At 52.2% G+C, this 18170-nt stretch overlaps 1 protein-coding gene across 7 annotated transcripts in view; it reads right to left on the bottom strand.

The window, feature by feature from the left end:
* The window catches only part of Auts2 (activator of transcription and developmental regulator AUTS2), a 1065696-nt gene that overhangs the window by 70779 nt on the left and 976747 nt on the right, over positions 1–18170 (bottom strand). For all 7 annotated transcript variants that reach the window (XM_078023939.1, XM_078023943.1, XM_078023942.1 and 4 more), the window contains one exon: positions 4984–5035. In XM_078023939.1, coding sequence (XP_077880065.1) covers positions 4984–5035 — 52 coding nt within the window. The remainder of the gene's footprint in view (positions 1–4983; positions 5036–18170) is intronic.

The following is an 18170-nucleotide window of genomic DNA, read 5'->3' as shown; positions in this document are numbered from 1 at the left end:
GCCTGCTCTACCCAGGCCCTGCACACGCAGCAGGCCTTCTGCAGGAGGACCGGCGGCAACCATGGGACACAGGTCGAGAGAGACACTCGTCACAACATGGAGTAGTTCTAGGCTCTTACTGGAAGCTTCGCACCAACAGAACAAAGTATCTGTTTCCAAGAATTCTCAAGGAAGAACTCCACACAGCAACTTCTGTCTAGAGGCTGCTTCCAAGGGAAGATCAGTTTCTGTGACAAAAGGGGCTGATGGCGCTACTTGCAGTTTCAGGGGGAGGAGGCGCTCAGGACTTTCTCTCCCACCAGGCACCAACTACCCTTCAGCACCATTTAATTCTCCACACACCAGACATCTCCCTCTCCTAAAAACCCCAGGGAACACGCTCCAGCAGCACAGAAAAGGTCCAGGGGGAGAAAAATCAAGACAAGTGATGCTCCAGCGTCCCCTTAGCTGGGATCTAAGAGGTGATAAAAGCTCAGCTAGTGCATAGAGCTGAGGTTGGCCTGTCCACTCCTGCGCACACGGGAAGATCCTTGTACCTCGTCCTGCATGCCTATCTGTACCTGGCCACCACGAGGACTGGAAACACTCCCCTTGTGTTCTTTATATGTGGACTCTGGAGTCTAAACCATCTGTTTTCTTAGAAAGCCAGCCCACAGTCCACAGCAGTATCTCCGTGCACTTGGAATCGTTCCAGGGGGAGGGACTTTCCTCAAAGCCAATGGCGGCTCTGGTGGTAATGGAACTCTTAATCATTTTTTGTTGAGAAACCAAGGAATTCCCTCATGTCTAAACCTTACAAAATGGTGTCACAGCCATTAAGGATGCACAGGCGCCTAGTTTCTAAGCCGGCACTATTTCTGGGTAACCTGTTTCTCGCCTCTTTCCTCAGAACTCGGGCTATTTTTCAGTCAGACCTTCTTTCCATGATGCTGATAAGCCATACATGCAATGGACACGCCTAACCTGGGGCTCCATCTCCTCTGAGTCCCCTGAGAAACCCTCAGCAGAGAGTCAGCCCAGGAGGCCGGGCACAGTCCACTACGAGGTGTGGTCAGGCCTTGGCAGAGTCAGCTCCAGCTCCAGGTGGTGCTCATCATGGAGACACAGCACCCACTCGAAGCACCCCCTCAGTCTCCCCAGGGCTGATCTGACCGGGTGTGGTGGGTCCTGCCCAGGAGGGTGCTCACAGCAGGAGGGAGCAGAACTCAGGACCCCTTCCCAGCTGGACTATTCCCCACTCTAGCCCCCCAGAGATGCCCATTAGCTGGGCACAGCTCCCTCCCTGCTGGCTCAGGGCCTTTGACCAGGAGGGTCCAAGTCTACAACCTGAGACAAAGGTAGAGGAAAGAAGGGGTGAGAAAGTCGCAGGGTCCATGTCTGGCTTGCCTAGCTTGCTGATCAGTCCTGGGAGGAGTCAGGAAGGGAGGTGGCTCAGGGCCTTCCTCCTCCCAGTGTGGATCCTGGGCCCCCCTCAGGGCTGGAGTCCAGAGAACAGAAGGCTCCACAACACCTGACCACTCGCTGCTCCTCCTCCCACGAGGGCTTCCTTCGGTTCCCTCCTCCTCTGGGCTCTGCTCTCAGTCACCAGGAACTGGAGAAGAGACTCATCACCCAGCAGGATGAGTGTGACTGCAAGCAGCTAGAGTCTCCTTCCTGCTCTTAACTACACATCAAAGTGGCAAGGCCACAGGGAGGAGCACCTGAGAAGGGGCAGAAGCACTGGCCAGTCCCTCTAGGAATGAAAGCTCCAGAAACTGGGGTGCGCATCCTGTTGCTCTTAGGGCAGTTTGTCCTGCTAAATAGGGACTGTAAGTCAGTTTCTCTGTTTCTGTCTCAGTGGGAAAATTAATTTTTTCTTTGGCAGATGGTTGAGTCACAAAGACAGAAGGATTCATAAAATTCACATGAACATCCTGTAAACATTTAAACACATAAAGATTAAATAAGGCAGCCATGACCTTGATTAAACTATTTTTTATGTCTACAGCATGAATCCCTACAATGCACAGGCCCAACTTCTCCCTGCCTCGCACTGCATTGCGTGTTGTGTGCACATGTAACCACGTGCTGCTTGGTTAGCTTCTTTCCAAACAGGAAATACAAGGCATTCATGGAAGCCATGTTTGGAACACCTGGAAGGAAAGCTCTGACTGGTTCTCCATTGCCTCGAATGGACTCTACAACATGGGAGTCAAAACAAGGTCCTCGGACAAGTTGTAGAAAACACATTCCCTGAGCCCTCGTTTCAGCCCTTTCCAGTTAGTGTTTTGTCCCCACCAGAGATGCTGGCCAGGGCTGATTTCACCATGACTGGCAATCCTGGCCAACAGGGGCTGAATGACCGGTTCAGGCTCAGGAGCAGACAGACAGGACCTGAGCCCCGTCCTGTTCAGCCCAGAGCATCCTCTCCAGGACTGTAAAGCCCAATGTCAAAGCCTCCTCCCCACAATCAGCTGGTGAGATTAGCACTGCCCTCCTGCAGGGAAATTTTATGAACCGACTCTGCCAGCATAATCTCACCAAGAGCTTAAAGCCACGCTCCTCTCAGGCCAGAATACTGCCAGGCTTCTGAGAGGGAGATGCTCCAGATGGAGGGACACGGTGTCAGCTCCCCCACACTGTCCTTAGACTGCTCAGCACGCTGAGGCCTTGAAGGTTTTTCCAGCAGTGTTTGTTACCTGGTGTAGATTTGCCCTTTCTTGCAAGGCTTTTTATTGCTCTTGGCTAAAGACACCGGACAGAGACAGCAGACCTGACTCTCAGGCAGGCAGGCTGTTCTGCAGGAGAACTTGAACTTGATGTGCTGGGAGCTGACAGTTCCTTGGAGGCCCTGTCAACCATCCATCCAGTAAACACCGGCACTACCCGGAGCAGAAACAGACCCAAACCCAAGCACAGAACAAGACTCTGCACCTGTCTTGAAGCAATTATTGACATTATCGCTGCACAATGAATCTCTTTTTGAAGTTGTTTTCCTGATATTTAGCAGTTTGAATACTAATCCCCTTAACAAAACTGCCCAGGCCTCCCCCTCAGCTCCCCCTGCACTGCCTTCTCTCCAGGGAGGGGTGCGGTACCGGGGCAGTCTACTTTGCAGCACCTGGATTTGCACTGATTCCGCTCTTGTCATTCATGTTACCAACAAGAATTAGCATAAGGCATTAAGGGGAAACTCTGGAGGAGAAAAGAAAGGCCATTTTGATGGAAATAAGGGGCAAAGGAATAATCTGCCATCAACTAAAATGCTTATTTGTGTATGGTTTCCCAAGCAAAGCTTAGAAAAAGCCTATGTTGATTTTAGTACACAAAGAAACCTTAATCCTTTCAAGGCGACTAAATCACCCCCAGAAAAGCAGCTCAGAAGAAAGGGCCCTGTCAGGGGATGACTATTCACAACCAAATAGATGCCACAAATCACACTCTGTAAGTAAACAAAAATAAGAATGTGGGAAAGGTTGACTGGAAGGGGGGGGGGGCAGGGGTGCAGCTCTTCAGTCCCTCTCCATAGCCCTGAGGGGTCTTTCAGGGCCAGGGAGGCCCAAGGCCGGCCCAGAGCCAGCGCCTTCAGGGCAGCCCCAGGAAGGGGAAACACATTCCAAAGCTTTTAATAGCAAATTAGCAAAAAAAAAGACTCAGTCCTGTCTGGCTGTCTGGGCAGGTTAGGAGTCCCAGAAGCCTCTTTGGTGCCCTCCCCTGCCTCAGTCTCCCTCTGGTACCCTGAGTTCTCACAGGACACCCCAATGTCTTCCCAGGCTCTTCCCTCATCAAAATGACAGTAAACAATTATGTATTTTTACGCATGAGCACTGTCTGCTAGGAACTGCACATATCTTCTTTTATAGGGCTTTTAGCATTATGGATAACAAATTTATACAAACTTTCAGTCCATCAAAAAATATGATGAAATATAAAACTGGAACTCTATTATGCAATAAAAAAGATAAAATTCAATATGACAGTAATTCTGGGAGTAACAGCAATCACATGAGCACACACACCTCAAGGGAATGCTAAACATAATGTACTATTTAAAATTGCAGTTGGTTCAAATTCCAAAATAATCTGGGAGTCAAAATAACTGCACTTGGAAACATCTTACTAACCAGCTAACAAAAATGCTAGCCAAGGCACCCGGAAGGCTGAAATGGCCTCACAGTCCCCTTGAAGAGAAGCCACTCTTATCCAGGGCTACCAAGATCCCTGGTGTGACAGAGAGAAATTATCACAGGCAGACCATCTTCTTTATTTAGCAATTATCCTGCAAGGCCCTAAATCAGGTTCTATAGTGGAAAAGCAAAGACTAAATAGTTTGTATAATTTATACCTTTCAAATTACACACCTTCAAAGCCCATGATTAGAGACTTCCCTAAATTTCATTATTTCCAACAATACTGCTACAAATGAAAACTGCCAAGAAGCCTACTGGCAATGATTTAAGATAAGTCCTCCCTTAATGTACTGCTATATCATTAGCCTCTCTTACTCTAGATAGAGGACTGGAAGAAATTAATGGGGATAGTGCATATTTAAATTCTGCCCTCTTGCTCGTTTATTAACTTTACAGAAAGCCCACAGCAGTGTAAGGCTTGGTTTATGGCCGCAGAACTGTGAATACTAAGCACCAAGGGTCAGTCACCGCAGTGGGCACTGTAGAGGACCACTGAATCCCTTTGCTAGGGAGCTGGCAAGCCACAGCCAAGCTAGGACGTCTGAGAGACCTTCCCGCTTGCAGTTTCCACAAGAGGCCACAGTCACACGGGCAGCAGTGGGCTCCCACCCAAGGACTCAGCATGTTCTTTTAAGATACTCTTAATGCATCATAAACGTTCAGATCTGTCTCAAGCATAAGCACAGAACGTGAACAGCAGCTCAGAAGGAAAAGCAGAAGACCACACTGGTGTCCTTCCCTTTCCTCCCAGACGAGGACAACAAGGAGATTCACGTTAAAAAAGCCACCACTCAGAAGAATGAAGGAGCCTTACCTTTGTTCACAATTACAGTGTTGAAGAGCTTTTCAGAGCTGGCATCTGAAGCCTGAAAAACAAGAAGGGGAGGAAAGGGTTAGGCCTGCTGTTGACACTGTGGGCCCATCATCAATACCACCACCTTAAACTACTTCACTCCTTTGAGGACAGCCTAACAGGGAGAGCAGCGTTTCCCGAATCATCCACAAGGTGGTGCTAGCCAACTGCTGGAGAGGGCTGCAGTGCAGCTATTTGCTGGAGAAAAAAATCTGCTTTTAAAAATGTGTCCTTATTAGACATATTATCTGTGCAAAACATGTTTCTATGAGATGATACACAAAGCAATTCAGCTCATTCGCATAATGATTTTCCAATTTCGCTGACAGATCATTATTTTGGAAATGGTATTTTTGCATGCTACTTGCAGACATGCCTATTTTTCAATTTTCTCCACAAATCAGAAATGCCTACTATTTAATGCTAAGCTTTTTTCACTAAAGTGTCAGCCAATACTCCCAGAAATTAATTTTCATCTGATGAACCTAAAGATCCCTGTTTCTCAGAGTCACCAGGACGAGTTTATGATCAGACACAAGCGACCTGCCCAGACCCCATCACTTTACATGACACCAGCATGAGTCCCTTCCCATTTTCTACAGCTCATGTCTGCTAATTATTACAGTGGCTTGAGGAAAGCGAAATAAGCCTGTCTAAATAGCAAGACGAAAGCCAATTTAAATTATACACTGATGTTCTGGAAAATAAACATTTAAGTCGGTTTAGTGGAAAATGCTGGAATGTTTCAGAAGCACTGAATATTTGTAGGACTTGAAAAAATAAAAATGAAGCAACGTGCTACAAGAATTTTAAGGTATATTTCCACTCAAAGGCATAACACCCTCCTTCACACTTCACAAGCCACGCAAAGGAAGGCATGCAATGTGAGGACACTGGGAGCGGGATCTGAGGTACAGTGCTTTCTCACTCTGGGGCCAGCTTTTAGGGACAAAGAAGATACTCTGCTTAGTTTTTCCTCTTTACTCTGAGTGAGACATTCCAGTGCATATCGGGGAGACGTTCTGTTTTCAGTGCAGGTGATTTAAAAAATGACAAAATATTTTTACTATGGCTATTTTCCCTTTCTTTTAATTCTAATATTCTATCTATAGGGATAGTTCAGAAGATTAATGGAATTGAGGGGGAAAATTAATGTGCAGAGTAAGTACTCAACTGCACACAATTATACTGTTCAAAATAAACCCTGGACTTTTCCTCCTCTGCAAGAAAAACAAAAGTACACTGACAGCCTTGATGACATCTTAAACAAAACTAAATAAAAGTAAATATCACAGTAGCTTTTCACAAAAATCAACTACTAGAAAAAGTGTTGCATGGGGGGAGGGACAAGTTATGCATCAAACAGATCAAGACTACCAAGTTAACCAAAAATGACACTAATGGTGTTGTTATCCTGAAGCATTAAGGGAGATTTCTAAGCATACGAGTTTCCCAGCTAAAAACTTCCCAATGTGAATATTTTGCTATTCTTCAATGAAAAAGTATCTGTTAGGATGGCCCGGAATTCTCTTGAAATGGCTGGTCCATTCATAGCTTAAAAAACAAACTGGAGCTGATTTTTTATTTTTATTTTTATTTAAATGTTAAATCATTTTGCCAAGCTGAAATAATCCTTAAAAATTAAGGGATTGCCTGTTAAGAGGATTCCAACTGGCCCAAAGAAATAATAAACAAATGACGGCCCCGCATATGCAGAAACACAGGCAGGGAAAGGAAATGGACCCGAAGAGTTTTCCTTGCACTGGGTGTGGGGGAGCAGGACCTCTGTTTGGCCACTCAGAGCCTTCTTGGACTGCCACCATTGTGAGCTGCAAGGGGCTCTGCAGTCCTGATAGGCAGGTAAGGGTTCTTCTGTCTGAACCCAACTTGAGGACTTGATTATTAAGATGCCAACCAGCAAGTTATGAAGGAGGTGAGTCTCACAAGGTATGCGAAGGCTTAGGAGGGTGTCTCCTAATAAAAGATTTTTGAGCCCTTTAATTTACTGACTTGTCACAAAGCTTGAAATGCCGCCTCCTGTAACCGGGCAAGGGACGTTTCAAAAAGGCCTCCGTGGAAAACACCCAGAAGATGGTGACCGCAGTGGGCCTCTGGCCCCCGTAAAAGGCTTCCGAATCCCCTTCTCCCAAGCAGGTGGCTCAAGTCATGCCGGCTCGGTCCCAGAGGCAGAGCCGAGCTTCTCGGCCTATGCGTGAAGCGGAAGCCGCCGACACCTCCACCCCTCCGCGGTGAACTTTCCTCCACTTGCACTTTCCAAGCATTTGCACCGATCGTTTGGCTCCTTGGGTCCGCATCGTGGGCACGTTTTCGTTATTTGCAGGAAAAACGTCTGCAATGCCTTCCACTGTTGGGATCGTTCTCCTCGGTAGTTTAAACCAAGACGAAGCTCGGGGGCGCGGGGGCGAGCGGGGCCTGGCGGCTGCCTTCGCGGGACGCCCCTGCCCGTGACGGCCCGCGCTCGCCGCTGGGTTTCCTCCCTCGCCGGCTCGGAAGCGTCCGGAGGCGAGGCCAGGGCTCGGAAACCCGATCGTCTCCGGGCTTTTTGTGTACGTGGATGGGGGCTGTTTTTCCCCGTGAAACTAAACAATTACTAGAAACCGTAGTTGACGTTTAAAGAAAAGTTAAATAAGTCCGACCGATCGAATGGAGACTTCGGGCGAGAGACCTCCGCGCCCCCGGCGACTCCCGCGGCGGGTGCGCTCTACCCCTGGGGCCGCAGACCTGGGGCGGCGCCCGCGGAGGGCAGACTCTGCAGCCAGGAGCGGAGCCTCCCCGAAACTTAGGCGCGACTTCCTCCACCAGCCGCCGAGCCCGCGCCCGCTCTCCTTTCGCTTCCCTGGGCCCCTTGTGCGGGCCAGGACCCCGACCTCGGCGCCGGGCCGCCACTGGCTAGCGTGCGCGCGGCGCAGCGCCGAGGCCTCCAGCCCGCGCGGGCGCAGGCCTCGGCCCGGAGTCGGGTGGGGCCCCTCGGGGCGCCCGGGGCTCGGCCCGGCCCCGCGCCCTCCGGCACCCCGCTCCCCGGCCCCGCGCCGCCGCCCCGGCCGAGCCCGAAAGTACAAAGGCGGGCGCCGGGCCGCGGGGGGAGGGCGCGGAGGCAGAGGAGGGGTGGCGCAGGGGGCTCGGGCGCGCCGGCCGCGAGCAGCCCGCCCTGCCACTCCTGCCCGCGGGCCCGGCCGCGCAACAAAAGACCCCCGACCCGGCCGCCTCCCTCCCGACCCCGGGCGGCTAGCAGGCGAGCGCGTCGCGCCCCCCGGGCTGCATTACCTGGTCGCAAGGGGTTAAGCGGTCCTGTCAGCCCCAAGTTCATGGTTTGGGTCCTTAGCAGGGTTCCTGATGGGTGATCACCAGAGCCCGGGGTGAAGCCAGCAAAACGCACGCAGAGAAAACGCCCAACTCCAGCCCGGCTCCGTCCGCAAGTCTCAGCTCCTTCCTCGCCAAAGTCTGAAAGCGGATGCTCGCGAACCAAATCCGAACCGGAGCAGCAGCCTCGGGCGGCCGAGAGCCAGCGCCGCGCGCGCACATCCAGCGCGGCCGAGTCCTGGCGGGCGGCGGGAGGGAGCGCGCCCGCCGAGGGCGCCCGGCCCGCGCTCGCCCGCTGCTCCCTGCGGCTCCTGCGGCGCGGCGGGCCGGGCCGGCGGGCGGGGGCTCGCGAGGTGCGTCCCGGGCCGGCGGGCGAGGCGGAGAGGAGCGGCCCGAGCCGCCGCCGCGGCGCGCGGAGCTAGGAGCGAGGCGGCGGCGGCGGCGACAGGACAAAGGAGACCATGTGCGGAGGGAGGGAGGAGGGAGAGGGAGGAGGAGGAGGAGGGCGCGCGGCGGCGGCGGCGGCGGCTCCCCGGCGGCCGCCTCGGGCTCCCCGACAGCCGGTCCCGCCTCTCCAGCAGCGCCGCGGGCCGACTGCTCCTGGGCCCGCCGCCGCCACCGCGGCGCTGGAGGGAACCGCTCCGGGAGTCTTTATTTGGAGCCGATCTCGCTGGCGCGCGGCGCGGGCGGCGCTGCAGCGGCGGGGGCGCCGGGCGGGCTGCGCGGCGCTAGCGGCGCCTCCTGGCCGGAGCTCGCGGGCGGGCGGGCGCCCGGGGCTGGCTCTGCTCCGGCCCGCGCTCCGCTCGCGGGCGCCTGCCTTTCCCGCCGCGCGCGGCTCAAGTGAACTCCATCGGCGGCCGCCGCCGGCGCCGTGGACTCCCTGGATGGACGCTGACGGGAGGGGGCGCGGCGCAGGGCCCTCGCTCCGGACTTTACTCCCGGCTGCGTGGAGCGCGCCTCTCCCAGACGCTCGCAGCTCTCGGAGCGGGACTTCTCGGCACGCCGAGCCCGAGCCGCCGGTGCCACCGCCCCTCCTCCGTCCCGCCCCGCGCGCCCCGCCCCTCGCCGCCCCTCCTCTCGCCCCGGCGCCGGGTCGGCCCCGCGGGGGCGCAGTCCCCGGGCGCGACACCGACAGCTGTTGCTCCCCCCGCGGCGCAAGCCCTTGGTCCCCATGGCTGCTTTCCCCGCGGGCGGGCGCGGCGGGAACTGCAACGCTCCTCGCCCTCCGCAGTTGTCGCTTCCAAGATTGCGCCGTGGCAGAGAAAGGCCATTAGGCCTGCAGCCTGGGGTTGAATTGCGAGGAGACTAGTCACATTTGCAAAGAGCAGATTAGATGGGTAGTTGTGAGGGCCATGGAGCAATTCTATGTAAAAGGCCTGTCACATAGTAGGTGCTCAATACAAAATAATTTCGTCGTTGAAAACGGAGGGGACGAAACTAGAGTCCGCGTGTCAGAACAACAGAAAGGGCTTGTTCAACCCTCCATCCCAGTGCAGCTGAGACAGAACAGCTTGTTAGGTTTCACGGATAACAGTGCATAAATTGGCCCTTCACAAATCCTCCCCTCCTCTCAATATCTCAAATCGTCTGACATTTGTGCTCCTCACACCCACAAAAGTGGAGCCTGTTGATTCTCACATGCATCAAATAAATACGGAGAGAATTCTGTGGCCACCAGTCTTGTCATTTACTTTCACTGTATCCCTGAGAGCCCAGAGCAGGCCTCCCCAGGGAAAAGGGGTCCCGGTTATCATAAAAAGAACCCTGCCCTTCTCTCCAAGCTACGGTCTTCCACCACCAGAACACATCCTGGTCCCTTCTGCTCAGCCTGGCGGGCCCTTCTGAAGGGCCCCAGCCTCCTTACTCAATAGCTAACCACAGGGCCCTGAAAAGAGCCAGGCCATACCAGGAGGCTGCAGACCCCCTGACAACATCTGGAGTTCCAATTCCATACCCAGGCATCCTGGTGGGGTTCCTTGGGGGGGGGGGTAGAGGAAATGCTACCTGGATTTTCCCAGTGCAAGCAAGACCCAGACTGCAACTGGGAGGGGCTTAGATGGTGCCGCACACCAAGAGGGGAGCAGTAGGGAAGCTTCCAGTTCCTCCCAGTGCCATTGCTACCTGGAGTGTGGCTGGGGAAAAGGGGGAGGAACCAGGCTTGGGAGAGATGTGCTGCACATACAGATGACTTGGAAATTGCTTTGGAGGAATGCTGCCCTTCCTCACCTCTTTGAAGGTGCCTAACCATCACTATTTGATTTCATGGTGCTTCTGAAAAATCTCTCCAAGAGAAAAAAGGGGGTGCTTGCTGTATGGCATCCTTTGACCACCCCTTTAATAAAATTAATTTTGGAAATAAGAAGCACTCTCTCTTTAGCTTTATCCCTTCCCAAGCTGGTAGCACTATAAAGTGTCAGGAAAGTATTTCTTAAGGTAGATAATAATGACTTTTTTCCTATCACTACCTCCTACCTCCCAAGAAGTCAGGGGAAAAAGGCACCTCAGAAGGTGTAAGTTTGGAGATGGATTTTCCAATTGCTTACAAGATGTTACAAACCCAGCTGAGGCCCTGACCTCCGGGACATTTGTTCTGGAGCTGTTTCTACAATGCCAGGATAGCTGAAAGGCAAACACGCATTTTTCAAGAAAAGACATTAAAATGTTTCTTTTGGAGCAATCAAAATGGGACGGTTTTCATATCTTCTTGCTCTAATAAAGTCAGTATTACAGGAAAGAAACTCCCTGAGCTCCTGCCAGTTTCCTTACAGGGTAAACTGAGGCTTGAGGAGGTGTGGACAGCTTAGCAGACCAGCTGCAACAGCCGCGCACGCAGCCCTCCTGGGTGCTTTTATCAGCCCGCGCTTCTTACACATATCATGTCATCAATGATAATCAGAGATTAGGCGTCAGATCATAGCCTGGGTGAGATCTGCGTGTGTTCCTGTATCTTGATTATCTGTAATCAGGAGGAGCCTGTGAATGCCAATAACCAAACCTCTGGGGAGTCCACAGAACTGCAATGACCACATTCAGCCCCACTTGCCTCCACTGCCTTGGCTCTCCCTGGGGGTGCATTTACCACTACCCACATGCTCAAGTTCTCCACCTCTGCAGAGTCCTGGGGCGGTTCTGACTGGTCTTCTAGTAGCTCTGTTCCCTAGGCAAGGGCAACAGGCACAGCACAGCATTGAAAGTGAGAAAAGGGGAGTCAGACTTGGCAATATATGCAAGTAATCCCAGTGACTGGGGAGGCTGAGGCAGGAGCATCCCAAACTCAAGGGCAGCCTGGGCAACTAAGCAAGGCCCTAATAAGCAACTTAATGAGATCCTGCCCCCACCCCACCCCTGTCTCAAAATAAGAAAGAAAAAGGACTGAGGATGTGGCCCGGTGGTTAAGCAACCGTAGCTTGAATTCCAAGTACCAAAAGAAAGAAAGAAATAACAGGGCTGGGGTTGCAGCTCAGTGGTGGAACACTTGCCTAGCAATGTGTGTGAGACACTGGGTTCAATTCTCAGCACCGCATATAAATAAAATAAAGGTCCATTGACTATATGTGTGTGTGTGTGTGTGTGTGTGTGTGTGGTTCAATGGTAACATATCCCTGACTTCAATTCACAGTACTGAGACAAAACCCAGACAAACAAAAGCACCCCTGAAATGTCCTTAGTGTGTGATTCCTGGTCAGAAACCCAACTTTTGAGAATCGGGAAGGTTCCTCCTTCCCGGGCTAGGAAGGGCTCTACTGCCGAGCCACACCATGGGCCCCTGTTTAGGAATTACCATTAGAAGATCACGAGTCAGGACTGGAGGCCATCGTGCTGTCACCACCCTCCACCTACCAGGGAGCTCTAAGGAGAGCAAGGCTTCAAAGCAGGAACCCCAACAAGAAGCAGAGAGCAAGAGGGTGGACTCCATGGTCTTTCCAGAAGCACTTTTAATATGTGGCCAAAGATCTAAGCCAAGTTTATGCCCAACTGACGGAACTGTCAAAAGCCATGTTCCAATATGGGCATCCTTCTCCAATCACCAGATACATCTCAAAACAGACCAGGTTCAGAAGCTCATGCAAGATCCAAGTCAACCTAAAACAGCAACACTTTAAACCTGAAATGTTATTCAGTTTGTATTATAAATGATCAGATTACATTAAACAAGTTTGGGGAAAATACTCCTTAAAATCTCTGGCCTTTGGGGGACTGGGGTTGTGGCTCAGTGGTAGAACGCTTGCCCAGCATTTGTGAAGCACAGGGTTTGGTCCTCAGCACCTCATAAAAATAAATAACATAAAGGTATTGTGTCCTTCTACTACTAAAAACAAACCAACTAACAAACAAAGCCACCGGCCTTCTGCTGGGCATTCACAGTGAGAGATCTCCTTCACTTCTTTGTGTTTCCTCTCATAAACACAATGACAGTCAGACACCAACAGAGCTGTGCTGGGTTCTCAGCTCTCAGGAAGGGGACGTCTCTGGGAAACTCTCTTCGGGTCTTTCATACTGAATTATGTCTTAGTTTGCCAAGAGCACCCAAGTGAGTCGTGACACTGACTTTGCTTCCCAGCTAGCTTTGGGAACAATGTCCCCTCGCCTGGCTGATTTCTGTGACTCCAGGAGACTTGATTCCTTTTCACTTCTGAAGTTCTTTCACCTCTGAAAAATCTAAGTTTCCATCTGTTCCCTGGGAGGGTGTAGGAGCTGGAGCTCTGGGGTGAGCCCCTGGTGACACCATGGCCCTGTCACTTCTCAACCAGAAGACCTCATGTGATCCTTCCATTCCCTGTGCCTGGGTCCCTGTCTATAAAATGAGGTGAGCCGAGGCTACATCTACTGACTGTTGTCAGGAGCAGTGCCGGGCTTGCTAAGTGGGACACAGGAGGTGGTCACTTTGATTCAAGGGGACAGGTTTCTTTTCATCATTATGGAAACCAACAAAATAAAAGTGTCTTTTGGGGTGCTACAGTATCCATGCCACACCTTCAGCTGGTGTCTCTGGATGGGGGTCACCACAGCAGTGATACAAACAGCCACAAGAACAGAGTGGGACAGTGGCGCCAACCGCAGGCTCAATGGCTTGCTCCATCTCTGCTGGAGAGCCACACCTGTACACAGCCACTGCCACCACAGTCCTTCTGCACAGGGTCAGACTGGACACGACACAGCCCAAGTAATAGGGTAACGCCAAGGCACCTCTTTAGTAGATGATAATCCAGCACAGTGTTGCAAGAGCTCACCAGGTGTGTATGTGGGGGTAAGGGGTGAGGGATGAGTTCAACCTCCTAAGAGTTAGGGCTTCAACTGCTCAAAACAAAACAGCAGGCATTCGGATTGTGTCATTTGACATGTTAAAAAGTCATTTCCAGGCCTGGGGGTGTGGCTCAGGGTGGAACGCTCTCCTACCATGCATGAGGCACTGGGTTCAATCCTCATTACCACAAAAAATAAAATATATTGTGTCCACCTACAACTAAACAAGGAATATATTTTTAAAAAGTCATTTCCAGTTTAAAAAGGCCTGCCATTTTGCTTATGACTAGAAAAATGATTTCTTACTGGGGTGAAGCACGTTCTGCTTTTCCTTGACTCAATGTTGGATGTGCCTGCACAGGACACCTCTTTAGGCCTCCTCCTTCCTGCCAGCCATGGCAGCCTGGCATGAGACAGCCCAGCACCGCATCACCTGCCTGCGGGGACACAGTCCTCGTGTGTGACTGTGCTGCGCCTTCTTTCTGAACCTGCCTGGTTTCTGGCCGAGAATCTCCGTCCTGGAGGTTGGTCACAGTTGTATGCCCAGCTCATCGGAGGCACGAGGAGGGAGAATGAGGTTCTCCCAGTAAGCCTGGGTCACCCAGTGTCTGGGTACTTGGTAAAGTGGAGGGGACTGGCCACAGAGCCCAGGGGGACCTGCGCTTTGACTATGGTGCCTACTGCTCTTGCTCATGGCTGTCAGCCAAGGGTCCAGGTGTGGGGAACTGGAGTCAGCGGGGTGCCCGCCACCAGGCATCAGTTGGGCCTGGGCCTCTTGCAGAGGCTGTCCTTCCTTGCTCTCCTGCCTCCGTGCTCTTCAGCCACAGACAGGTTCAATCTCTCTCTGGGTCCCAGGGATTTCTCCTGGGTATGTCAACCCTCTTTTAAACCATGGCCCAGGATTGGTGTCTTCAGGGAAACACACGCCGAGTTGACCTGAGGTGGCCCCCAGTCCCTTTGCCCAAATCCCCATCCCTTCGGAAAGGGGACTGTTTACAAAAGAGGCCCGCTCCTGGATAGCAGGATGGAGGCGACCATAGCTCACGCCTTGCCGTGGCGCAGCCAAGCCCTCCACTAGCACACGCTGTGTTGCCACAATTGATCACGGGGCAGCAACGAGAGGGAAGTAAATAAACGGAACAGGGTTAGTTTATGATGCCTACTACTGAGACGCAGAGGGGAATAAATATTTTCCAAGTGTAGAAGTCAAGAAAAAGAATTTTACTTTCAAACTTCACAGTATACTATAAACTATAACAGGGAAAAAGCATAAAAAAAGACATGAAATATATCTTACTTAACCACCAAATCTACATTAAAATATTAACATTCAGAATTTGACAACCCCGGGAAGAGAGGCAGTGAAAAGAAAGGATAAATTCAACCTGCACCGGGAGCTCGCCCGACTTTGCGACGCCTCCTGCCCGCCCGCCCGGTCCTGCCGTCCTGCTTGTGACCTGGACTCCAGTTGCTGAGCTCCCCGCCCCCCACATACTGTTGGAGGACGTGTGTAACTTGGGGTTAGGGGCAGCACTGGATAGAGTCCAGGTATTCACCTGCCTGGGTCACCTGCTTGAGTCCCCTGGCTCCTGGCACTGTCTCCACAAGAAAATGTGGCAGAGCTGGGGAAAAGAAGGCAATGCAAATGAGAAATCACATACAAATGTCTGCCTGAGCCGAAGGGTGGATGTAAGTCACCAAAGAGTACACGGAGGAAAGTACAGTGTTAAACTGAAAAAAGATGCTTCCTAGGCTGCCGGGGCCTGCGGTGTCTCAGCACCTGCTTCCTACACAGGTTCCTGGGGCTTTAGGCTTCTGGCCCCTGGCCTAGGGGTGAGGAACATGCCCTTCAAGTAGCAGGAAATGTGCCTGAATCTTCTCCACGGGGTAGCAGGGTGATGCTGGGAGTGACAGGACTCTGCCATGCCTCGTTTCCCCATGTGAGTCTCAGAGCTGGGCTCGAAGGTGACTCAGTGGCCCTGTGGGGAGCTGGCTGACCCCACAGGATGTCTGCCTGACTCTAGCCCACAGCGGCCGCTCCCTCAACCATTCACTGCTGCTCTCCACACCAGGGTGCCTGGCAAGAAGGGCCTTTCAACGGGTGCCAGCCACTTCTGTGTGGGGACAGCTGAGGGATGGCTGGTCCAATAGTGGCTCAGAGCTCAGCACTGACAAAGGTAGCACTGGTCCAAATCCAGCTGGCCCTCCACTCCCGCACCCACACTGCACTACGCGGTGCCCAGAGGACTCCCACCTCCTGCCTCCGCTGCTCACCTGCGGGCAGTGAGAGGATCAGCGCGGCACCTGGAGCAGTACCTTCTCTCCTCAGCACCTGCCATCCTCTAGGAGCATACGTCCTTGGGAACACTCAGAGTGGCCCCACTTAGCTCAGGTTGTCAGTTACCCACCCTCAAAAAGGGAAAGCAAAGGGAAGGCCTGGGGGCAGGGGAGGCCTGAAGAGCTCACCTTGAAGGAGGGCAGCCTGAGTCCCACTGGGAAGGAGGGGCTGTCACCACAACTCCCAGGCATGGACACAGCTCCTGGGAGAGAGAGCTGGCCCAACAGGGAAGCCACCCCTGCAGCCACAGGGAGGACAACCCTCTCCATCATTTGCCCTTCGGGACAGTGCAAGAAACAAGCACAGTGTGTTTAGGGGGGTTCCCAGGAGCAGTTGGGGTTTCCTGATTCCTTGGAGATTAGGCCTGATCATAATTAAGCATTTGAGCCATTTCAGATTGAACTCTGAAGTTTTTTCAACCTGGAGGAAAAAGAGTCCTTTGAAGCCACCCTAGATGCTCTGCAGTTAGGTGCTCAAGTGACTAACACGAATATTGAAAGAGAAGCCACCTATTGAGCACTCGTCCGTGTTCACCCCTTGACAGTCACAGCATGTACACTGCAGTTTCAGTTGGCTTTGAGCTGAAGGGAAACCACCCTGGGCCTGTTGTGAGGGCCACCTCTTGCTTCCTGTCCTCTCAGGGAGACTTGCTATCTAGGACCCAGGCAGCCTCAGAACATGATCCAGATCTTTGTTCTAGTGCCTTGAAATGGAAGGGACACAGAAACCAACCCATGAAATGGTGACACTGAAACCAAGGGGAGAGCACAGGCCACAAATCATCCCCCAAGGTGACACCTATGGTTCTAAGACTCGACTGCTCTGGGGTGATGCTAGGCAGGCTACCTGGTGCTGCCCTTCCTGAGGCATTCGCACTGACATGTTGCCTGTCAGTCTTATGGCAAGTTGAGACACGCCCCATTCCCCTTACTGCAGATGAGGACCTTGATGCAGCCAGTGTGAGCATGCCCTGGGCCTGGCGCACTCCCTCCCACAGCATGGCTCCGAAAGGGCCAGCACCCCCTGCACTAATACCCTGCTCCACCTCCACAGCTGGCTGGCTCTCAATTTCTCACCCCTTGGCCAAAGCTATAGGTCAAAATAAATTCTGAGGTCTAAGATCTGAGAGGCTAGGGTACAGCTGTCTCCATGCCATGTGAGGACTGTGAGGGGGTCAGAGTAATGACCTTCATAGGTCATGCATTGTGAAGGATCACTGACCTCCTGAGAGATGGTGGCCAGCGGCCACCCTACAACCGTCTGTCAAAGGTTCTGCCATCTTTTCCAGAAATATGGCACCTGGAAGTCTTGATAATTTCTGGGTGGTGGGAATTCTATTCCTGTATCTAAACCAACGCACTGTAACCCAACGACGCTTTCACTGGAAGCTTCCTTAGTGAATATCCTGATGGTCCCAATATTTAATTGAAGAAGTTCTTACTGGGAAGTCACCAAACACTTGCGTTCCTGTTCTGGTGGCTCATATCACTGCTGGGGCAGTAGGTGGGAAGCGAAATGCCACAGAAGCTCCTTAGTTTAAATCTCCTGAAAGCTCACTGACATCATTTCTCAGTTTTCACTCTTGTTCCAGCCCTAGTTCCCCTCCCTGTCTCTTTCACACTATTGAATGTTGGGGAAGCTCGACAGTGGGCATTCCAAGAGCCTCCAACTCGATGGCATTGTGGACAGGATGAGCTTCCTTTGCAAGCTGCCAACTTGCCAGTTGTTAGGATCATATACCAATGCTACGTAAGTCTGAGCATGACTGTGCCTGCAGAGACAGCAGCACCTCTTTGGTTTTGTATAATTTCCATCTCCTGATGTTGGGTACAAATTAATTAGACCAGAAATGTCCTCTTCTGCTCCCACCCACAGCTTTTCTTGAAGGTTTCCTAAGGGAAACATCTCGGCCCATGCAGGACACATCTATGTCATGGCTCCCCCGAACACTGCCATTCTCTTTTGAGGGCACACATTTCTTGATTGGGAACAGGTCACTGCTTTGGAGAGCAATCTGTAGCCCCAATCGCCTGAGTGTGCATTCAGGTAGGTGGTGTGTGCTCTCTCTCTCACACACACACACACTCTCTTCCCTTTACACACAAGAGAAGAGTCCATAAGTGGGTCAGATCAACACATTAGTGAATGCTTGACCAGATCTCTGCCAACCAGAACAGAAGAGAGCAAGACAATGTTTCAGACATGAACTAAACCCTGAGCGCCTTTCCACAAATTACTACACTTT

Source organism: Ictidomys tridecemlineatus, chromosome 10 (assembly GCF_052094955.1).
Source record: "Ictidomys tridecemlineatus isolate mIctTri1 chromosome 10, mIctTri1.hap1, whole genome shotgun sequence".
NCBI classification, from domain to species: domain Eukaryota; kingdom Metazoa; phylum Chordata; class Mammalia; order Rodentia; family Sciuridae; genus Ictidomys; species Ictidomys tridecemlineatus.
The sequence above is the reverse complement of the archived record's forward strand: the minus strand, read 5'-3'. Positions and strand labels throughout refer to the sequence as shown.